Here is an 8,818-nt window from a genome sequence, read left to right on the forward strand (position 1 = left end):
GTACAATATAATCATTGTTCTCAAACACTCAAATGATTTCCTGAGTTGGGTCTTTTGCTTTTCGCGCTTACGTGCGTACGTCCTTCAACAATCGTGAAACTCGAAGCGCTGGGTCGTTTTGTGGGCGACCACGCAATTCCTGCTGCCCAACCAAGGCCGGACCCTTAGACTTTACTTTGCCTTAGGTACCTACCTGTCAGGGCTATCAGGGGTCCTCAAATTAAGAGGAAAGCTTCGCTGGACCCTGAACCTGTCTCTATCGAGGAATGCATAAGTCTATTGATTGGTCGCTAAATCCCGTTAGAAAGTCATGTTCCTATTTCGACGAGGTCAAGTAAAACTGGTTCATGCGGCCGCGGCCGGTTGCGGCCCGCCTATGTTACTATTCTTGATACTATACAACAATATTACTTGTCATGGCATCCGAGATCCCGTTCAAGTTGAAATCCGCAGCTTGAATACCAGTGCTTGGCTTTCAAGATCATAGCCGCTTTCGTCAGAATACGGGAGCTTACCCCCATTCATAAACCCTTTCTGAGTGATAAAATCGTTATCGCTTAAACTAAAAACGTAAAACTCTCCATTCGAGACGCCAGGATCAACAGGGACTCTTCCAATAGACTCCCATTTCTCATTCTGAATAGTATCATAGGTCAGCCTTAAACTTGTTCCTGAACCAAAGCTTATAAGTAGTAGAGATGGCTTACCAATAGGTATTGGTCTTGGTTACCGCCGTTGTGAACGCCAAACCTGTTTAGCTGCGCATTAACGTTGAAGTCGAGGAAGCTGCAGTATTTCGCTGGCTTGATCTCCTTCTTGAGATCCCCACTCTCAGACTTCGCAACGTTGCAGTCAGTGCAATCATAATCGCCAGCTGCCTTGATATCTGTAGCGTCTGAAATGTCGAAGACGTCAAGCTGGCGATAGACGGAAAGGGAGTTGTCAGTGCCATGGCCAGCACCAGAATCTCTAGACAGGATAAAGAACTGGCCATTTTCGAGAGCATGTATCTCGGATTGTGCAGCTGCTTTAGGATTCTTTGACTTCTTCGCTGTCGGATCGTTATAGAGGGGCAGAGGCACAATCCACTCCCCCGCGTAGACTGGCGCAAGTCGATCCGAAACATCGTATTTAAGGAACCTAGTATGCCTCATGGTTTGCTTTTCCAAGCCCTAATTCCGGTGTTAGTATTCAAACAACCCAGTCAAGTCAGTCTATCAGCATGCATTTCGCCTCAGAGAACTTGAGTTGCCGCCATCCAGTCATGACATCCAGTGGAGTACAACACTTACACCGTCTTGGACAGTTGCCGCCTGCAAAAGTATCCACAGAGACTTGCCGTCTTCCGAGACAGTGAGACCTTCGAAACCTAGGTAGATTCCGGTTATTGAGACTGCCTATACATATCGCATATACAGACCATAGGTTAGGTACTTACCATGATTATTGTCACGGCCGCTATCCGGATCAGCAGGGTCTACATCGTCTCCTTCGCCATTGTCGATATAATATGGAGGACTATTAGCGGAGAAAGAGGTGTTCCCATTGCGGACCGGTACAATAGCGTCATTGGGACGAATTGCGCTGAGCATCTTGCCCTCCGGGCTGAATAGATCTGAGTAGTCACATCAGCAAAATGGCTTTTGAGTTTTAGGTAGGATGCTGAGTCGAAGCGCTCATACATATGTAAGGACCATATTCATCAGATACCCAAAAGCTAGAGTCATCATTCACATAGAGTCCCTCTGCGTCAACGGGGATACGTTTACCTCCTGGTCCGTCTCCACCAAAACCGTCTCCCGTATAAGTAGCAACGGGAAGATCGGGAAAGCCGGGGAATGAAATGTGACCAGTGGCGTCGGCATCCAACCCAGTACAGGGCGTTCCGTCAGGCCCAGAGAAAAGTATCGTATCTAGGTACTCGAAGTATAAGTTTGGACCAGACGGGCTATCCACCGTTGCATCGGGCTTCGGCGTGAAAATAATATTAAACTTGTGCACTCGGGGATTGAAGTTAAGTGTCCCTTGGGTGTTCCTGGTGGCGATTATCAGTGATCCTAATGTTCAAACTAGGGCGTGTCAAAGAAGGCAGCTTAGATACATGATATATCATGACAGTTCCCTATGCTGCAAGCACCTGCTGTTTCCATGCACTAGTTTTCACCAGATTCATTTCAAGAACATCATGGAATAAATTCAGAAATATTACTTACCAACCCCTATCAGGCAATGACCACAACACACCTGAGTAGCTTCCATTGTCAAGCTTCTTCCAAGAATCCGAGTCTAGATGTATAGAGGATCCCAGTCCTCCAAGCGTGTCGCCGAATTTGTCAACCGCATCCGAGACAACAAATCCATAGCCAGCGAGCTCCTGATACTCGTAAACGATACCATTGCAAGTGGTCTTATTTACGCTTGGTGGCGAACCATCACTAGCCCGACACTTTACGGCAGCACCGACAGCGCTCGCGGCCAAAGAGGCTATGAGTAAGAGTCTGTTCATGCTGACGCTCAGAACCGATATCACGAACAACGACGAGAGCTTACAAAGACAAGAAGCAATCCATTATGGGTTAATAATCTATTAAATACTTATGCGCAGCTACTTTCTAATATTCAGCTACTCTGCTTTCGGCCCGGTCACGGTTTACAAACTCGCGCTTGCGACACATAGGGCAGGCCGTTGTCGCGGGAGATCAGACAACTTAGCTCATCGCAATGTCCACGACAAACTATTTATGGGTAAAAGTAGAAATGAAAAAGAATGAAGATGCCTAAACTGGGTAGGTGGTGGTGGTGGGCTCTGAGGATTATCCGATTACCCGAGCGCGGCGTTGAGCACGTTGTCGACTCCCGAAGTCTCATTCGCCAAGGCCCCCAAGCGACCTGCCGTGCTGAGATACTAGGCGGCGAATAGGGTGGCAGGGGGGAGCCACCATGTTGCACATTTCACAATAGAATATTCGCTAATTGCTAATTGTATTCGAAAATGGTGGACGAGCACGTGGGGCGTTTTGGTGCGTCAGAGGCTTCGAATGGGAAAAGGTCGCGAAACAACGTTGTGGGTAGGTGGTAATGTTCGTCAGCGGCAACACCCACGCTATACAACTTCGGTGATTCTTAGCGACAGCATGGCCCAAAGTGGTGTCCTATTTGAGGAAGGGGGTTATTTCATGATCCTACCACGATAAGATGACCGTCTTCGCAAGCAAAATATAAGAATCAATAAAATAAATCTGTACTTAACAAATTTCTCCATTCCTTCAGTCGCCTCTGACACTCTAGGTTGTGTTTGAATCGATTATGTGTATGCGATTGAGTCAAATGGTATCGTCGACTATCAGAAACAACCGTTATCCTCTTCCCCCCATCCCGGATACTTCTTGACTGTTCTGCGCGTCCTTTTATCCTTGAAGATCTAGCCGATTCGTCAGGTTAGGCGCTATCACGAGGAATACCTGGTATTGAACCCACTTGCGCTTCCAGCAAAGCAGACACTTCTTGCAGCGTGACGGCGCCTAAATATAACGGAAGCCAATACACGCGACATACCAATCCGGCGTGAACTTCGTCAAAGCCCCCCGGGGGTATTTTGAAGATAACCAGATCATAGCTTCTACAGAGAGTTAGTGCATGCATTAAAGCCAAGGTGTATAGCATCCTCTCTGGGCCCAGTCGGCGTAGTGACGAGCCGGAAACCACGCATATCTACTCTCGCCGCGACCCGAGTCCTCTCGCAAGGCCCCTTAAAGCCTTTAAGCAGTGCGTTCGGAAGGAAGCGCGTCGCGCGGTGGCTACACATAAGCTACACCCAAGACCGACAAGACCAGTCTTACTCAAGGTCAGACGTAAGTTGCGCTTGAGTCTACTACTAGGTTATTCAGATAAGAGACAGAGACGGGATTGCTGCACGTACAGTATGTTCCGCAAGCAACTATTTTGACGCAGAACCTTTCTACGATACAGAATCGTTCTAACTTCTCGGAATAGTTAAATTTGAACGGTCGCACGTTTTAAGAGGTATGGTACCACGCATCGAGATTTGGGACATTTCGCCTATTATTGTGGTCGTTATAGCCATCTCAGGGTCTAGTGAGTCAAAGGGAAGATGCTGATTGTTTATTGGCTGAGTTTTCAAAACATTTATCACACATAAACCAAATCCGCGAATTCAAATCTCAGTTCTCCTCATAGCCAGCCCATAACAGTTCCATAGCAAAGCAACATTACTTAGACCAGTAAGGAGTATGAAATAATAATGGAGACTCTATCTATACTGTAACCCGATATCCTGGGTAGACTCGGGAAAGCTATCTGAATGCGGGGAATGAACAAGTTACCCACCAGGACTTGAAGTTCGGCTATTACCCTTGTATCAATAGATGTTATCTTATAATTCATTATTTATATGCTCTCTCTCCTGAGTTAACCCTCTATAGCATGGACTTAGGGTCAAGCAATAGGATTCGAAAAAGGTGATATCTCAACTAACCTCTTTGGATTATACATGGGATAAGGTCTACGCTTCGGTTGTGTTTTGTCTCCTAATTTATTGGCTATCTTCGTAGGTATTAACTCCAGTCCAGTATCGAGGTATCAAGGTAATATATTAAGTCAATTAATGCTATTTCAGCTTATTGGTGAATATTCTAACATCGACATAGGGGTTTACCACTAAACTGGATATACCTACGATGGCTGAAGAGATTCCTGATCTTAAGGAACCCCCCGAGGCGATTGATGGGAATGTTGAGCACGTCGAGAGCAATGTTCACATTGCTCGCAAAATTAATCAGCGCCATGCGGACATGTACGCCGAAGCCTTACTGCAATATCCGGATGACCATTCCATTGATCGAGAAGCCGAGAAGAAACTGAAGCGGAAACTTGATAGACGCATACTTCCTCTGCTGGGGATATGCTACTTCTTCTATGTATAGATGGATGAAAAACTATGCCACAACAACGGCAAGGCTAATCATGGTGTCTAGTACGTTGACAAGACAACTCTCTCCTACGCCGCCATCTTCGGCATCCAGTCGGACCTGCACCTGAAAGGGGCCGAGTACTCGTGGCTCTCGAGCGCCTTCTACTTCGGCTGGCTTTTCTGGTCCATCCCGTCGAACCTCATCATGCAGCGCTGTCCGCCCGCGTACTACCTGGCGTTCAACATCTTCATGTGGGGGGCGCTCTTGATGGCCCAAGCCGCAGCTAAAGATTTCGCCGCCCTGACTGTTTTGAGAATCCTTTCCGGCGCGTTCGAAGCCATCGCGGACCCGGCTTTCATGCTCATTACGTCGATGTATTACACGCGCGAGGAACAGCCTTCTCGCATCTCGGCCTGGTACGCTTGGAACGGCGTTGGCATAGCTGGTGGTGGCCTCATCGGTGAGCGGTCGCCCGATAAGTTTCGCATGTGCGAAGGGAGTTACAGCGACTGATAGAGGTAAATAGGCTACGGAATCGGTCAAATCGAAGGCGCGCTTCGCTCATGGCGATACGAATTCATCGTCGTGGGGGCGCTGTGCACGTTCTGGAGCATCGTACTATTACTCCTCTTACCAAATTCGCCCACGACATTCTGGGGCTTCAGTAAGCAAGAACGGCTGCTCATGATAGCCCGCGTGCGCCGCAACCAGACCGGAGTCGAGCACCAGAAGATCAAATGGGGCCAAGTCAAGGAGGCCTATCTCGACTACAAGACCTGGCTGTTCGTGCTGTTCGGGTTTCTCGGCGCGATCCCAAACGGCGGCATATCCAATTTCTCAACGCTGGTTATCCAAGGGCTCGGGTTCGATACTCTGCACACGGCCCTGCTAGGCATTCCGCAGGGTGTCCTTATCGTCATCTGGATTGCCCTTGGCGCGGTGGTCAATAAGTACATGCCGCCGGATAACCGCACAACTGTTTCCGCCTTGTTCATGCTGCCTACGATAGCGGGGGGACTGGGCTTCTTGCTTGCCCCTCCCGACGCTTACGTCGGGCGGCTGATCTGCTTGTAAGCTTCTAAGGGGTTTCGCTTTAATAATTTGTGACCCAGGTAGCGCTAATATATTCCAGCTACCTGACTGGATCTTATCAGGCGTCTTTCGTGATTTCCTTGTCTCTAGTAACTAGCAACACTGGAGGACAGTCTAAGAAAATGATCGTGTCGGGGATGGTATGGTTTGGCTCGTGCGTCGGTAACATCGCGGCACCCTTCTTTTACAAGTCAGAGCAGGCGCCGTCGTACCACTTAGGCATCGGGTCTCTCCTCGTAGCCAACGTCGCCGAGTTCCTCCTGTTCTTCGTTTTCCGGTACGCGTTCAAGTGGGAAAACAGACGAAAGGAGAAAGCCCGCGCCGCTTTGCGCGAAACGGGGGTGATTACGGATAGTACGGAGGGTTTGAATGCTACGGCGTTCCAGAACTTGACGGACAAGGAGAACCCGAACTTCGTTTATGTATATTAGACCCTGGACTAGAATAGCTTCCTAAATTATACGTTTATTGCGGAATGAAACCATTTCGGATTCGGATTGCAGATCATAGAACCTTTCGCGTCCAATGCACCCAGCCAAAAATGGATTACTAGGTTTATGATACAGTGACTGGTTTTTAGGTCCTAGATACCATATCCTGAGTATTTTGTAAGGTATGACTTCTGGTCTTCCTTGGACGGGCGAAACAGGCAATCCCGGTGTGGCCGTAAAGAGTCACCAGGTGTACGAATACAGCGCTTTAGGTGATCTGACAGCAGGCGTATGACGGGTCGCAAGAAAATAGAAACAGTAGACTGAAACAGCTCTCGTTGCATAGGTAGCCAAGCCGAAGCTGTAAGCTATCTTACCTATACGATTCTTAACGTGAAAGCAGGTAATCTCTGGGTACATTGCCCTAGATAAGAACTAACTAAAGGTTATTTGTTCGGAAATAGTGGCTGCTAGGCTTTAGGTCGTTGGATGTCTATTTCCACACAAACCCGAGCAACCATTCTCCAACCAATTTTTGATATGCGGTCATTTTCAACTTCGCATCTTCTAAATCTTCTCCCCCGAGCCAGCGGGCTGGAAGATGATCAAATCCATGGATCTGATCTGGTATCAGTAACCATCGGATACTGCTCTTCCCTTTGTCTTCTACATGCTCGAACGCAAACCTCTCATCGTCCAAGATGAGTTCTCCTTTCCCCGGTCCTGGCTTCTCCTGACCCACCACATCAGTCAACAGCGGCTCCGGTCGTCCCGCCAATCTATTAGCCATAGCCCACTTGAAAAGGAGTTAGTAAGTTCTGAGCCGTCTGTGGATAGGAGATGTCCCGTTTTATGAGTATGCAAGTAGAGAAATGAACCTCGATTCAGGTACGTACAGTTTCATGTGCGAGTTGATCCAGTTCTACCCCGATAAAGAAGATGTGCGGAGGCAGGGTGTTTCGAGGAGCGAAGTACGGCGAGAGCAGAGGATCTGTTAGATTGATGCCTGGTTCGATATAGCTCCAGAGGAAGAATGGTGATAACTTTGCCAGGTAATCAGTCGGCGCAGAGCGCATACCCGGGCCAAGGCCAGGCTTGTAGTATCGCGTCTTGAGCTTAATTTCCGGGCGAATAGCCTTGTCTACGACGGCATATATTGGTACAGCAGCCGAGGGTTTGACCTTTTCTCGGATCGAGGGTAACTGGCATACGCTAAGTGTCAAACTCCCACCCGCCGAGAAGCCGCCGATCGCTATACGGGTCTTGTCGATGGGAAGGCTGTCATCGTCGAGAGTGGCTAGGATGAGGGCTTCGAGATCGTAGGTTGCGGTCGGGAAAGGATAAGACGGGGCTTTACGGTAGTTGAGCGCGACTACAAGCACATTGTGCATATTTGCAAATTGAGCGTTCCACGCATCGTCATCGTTTGATCGGCCGAAACAGAACCCGCCACCGTGTATGGTATATATAGTTGGGAGAGGCGTCTTGGATGAATGGGGGTCGTACGACTTAGGGAAAAAGACCCTGAATATGCGGAAAGGTATCTCATTAGATCTCATTACCTGGTAGGTAGGTAACTACCTATAGGTACATAAGGAACTATCGTGATCAAGACGGCCGTACCTGATTGGCAAATATGGGCGACACGAGTATTTCTTTACATAGTTCGGAGGGATTTCTGGAGGATGAGCCCAGTCTTGGAACCAAGCTGCCGGCTCCCTTAATATTTGAATTGCGTAAACGACGACGCCTCGATAGACTCGAGAAAGAATTGGAAGGCGAGGTTGCTGAAGGACGCGAACGTCCAACTTGCTGGCTTCGTTCGCCATAATTATCAGTCGCCTTTCTTGAGCGGCTTTGGTACCGGAGTAAGGCAAGAGAGGTAGATTCTGTGTAAAGGCTACTCTAGATTGTTGCGCATATATCTGTATCGTATTGGAGTCATATTGTTCGTATCTTACCAAGTCTAAGATAAATCCATAGAATCGGGTTGAGCCGAATCAGGTAGATTCAAATCGTTTAGGCACATCTACCTGGTACCTTAGGTAGGTAGGTTAGGTACCTACCTAAGGTAGGCATCTAGCCTTACGCCAATAGAAGACGTGGCCTTCTGCAACTCTATATTGTATTGTGTTGTGTTGTATTGTACGTGGCTGCGTGGTGCGTGGGCTGTGGTTGGTATCTGATAAGTGTTCTAGGCGCAAATGGCGTATCCTCGGTTCAAGGGTTAGGTAATATTTTGGGGGTGTTGTCGATAGCTGGGGGGGGGGGGGGGGCCCCCCGGGGGCGGGGGGGGGGGGGGGGGGGGGGGGGGGGGGGGGGGGGGCGGGTGGAGGGGGGGGGGGGGGGGGGAAAAAAAAAAAC

General features: G+C 48.7%; 3 protein-coding genes across 3 annotated transcripts; 1 reads left to right on the plus strand and 2 right to left on the minus strand.

Annotated features, from left to right (window-relative positions):
- Positions 1-435: 435 nt before the first annotated feature.
- On the minus strand, positions 436-2,506 carry F4812DRAFT_454769 (esterase-like activity of phytase-domain-containing protein; the record flags this gene model as incomplete). Its single annotated transcript, XM_047936699.1, has 6 exons — positions 436-636; positions 708-1,172; positions 1,293-1,369; positions 1,439-1,615; positions 1,683-2,035; positions 2,214-2,506. The coding sequence occupies 6 exons, from the start codon at positions 2,504-2,506 to the stop codon at positions 436-438; spliced, it is 1,566 nt and encodes a 521-aa protein (XP_047795266.1).
- A 1,885-nt stretch (positions 2,507-4,391) lies between these two features.
- Positions 4,392-6,564, plus strand: F4812DRAFT_411020 (MFS general substrate transporter). The gene is made up of 5 exons (XM_047932584.1): positions 4,392-4,604; positions 4,668-4,937; positions 4,995-5,391; positions 5,458-6,001; positions 6,064-6,564. Exons 2-5 carry the CDS (start codon positions 4,698-4,700, stop codon positions 6,452-6,454), a joined length of 1,572 nt encoding a protein of 523 aa, XP_047795267.1. The 5' UTR covers positions 4,392-4,604; positions 4,668-4,697; the 3' UTR covers positions 6,455-6,564.
- Positions 6,565-6,603: 39 nt separating this feature from the next.
- F4812DRAFT_411028 (alpha/beta-hydrolase) lies at positions 6,604-8,642 on the minus strand. The gene is made up of 3 exons (XM_047932585.1): positions 8,078-8,642; positions 7,351-7,978; positions 6,604-7,250 (listed from the first exon to the last, which is right to left on the minus strand). Exons 1-3 carry the CDS (start codon positions 8,281-8,283, stop codon positions 6,948-6,950), a joined length of 1,137 nt encoding a protein of 378 aa, XP_047795268.1. The 5' UTR covers positions 8,284-8,642; the 3' UTR covers positions 6,604-6,947.
- Positions 8,643-8,818: the final 176 nt, after the last annotated feature.

This window comes from Daldinia caldariorum (genome assembly GCF_022478825.1).
Source record: "Daldinia caldariorum strain CBS 122874 unplaced genomic scaffold F4812scaffold_1, whole genome shotgun sequence".
In the NCBI taxonomy this organism is placed as follows: Eukaryota; Fungi; Ascomycota; class Sordariomycetes; order Xylariales; family Hypoxylaceae; genus Daldinia; species Daldinia caldariorum.

Coding starts and splice junctions, on each gene's coding strand:
- F4812DRAFT_411028 (XM_047932585.1), bottom strand. CDS start 8,283: ATGGCGAACGAAGCCAGCAAGTTGGACGTTCGCGTCCTTCAGCAACCT. Junction 7,979..8,077: donor CGCCCATATTTGCCAATCAG/GTACGGCCGTCT, acceptor CCGCATATTCAG/GGTCTTTTTCCCTAAGTCGT. Junction 7,251..7,350: donor ATCAACTCGCACATGAAACT/GTACGTACCTGA, acceptor CTCCTTTTCAAG/TGGGCTATGGCTAATAGATT.
- F4812DRAFT_411020 (XM_047932584.1), top strand. CDS start 4,698: ATGGCTGAAGAGATTCCTGATCTTAAGGAACCCCCCGAGGCGATTGAT. Junction 5,392..5,457: donor AGCTGGTGGTGGCCTCATCG/GTGAGCGGTCGC, acceptor AGAGGTAAATAG/GCTACGGAATCGGTCAAATC. Junction 6,002..6,063: donor GTCGGGCGGCTGATCTGCTT/GTAAGCTTCTAA, acceptor AATATATTCCAG/CTACCTGACTGGATCTTATC.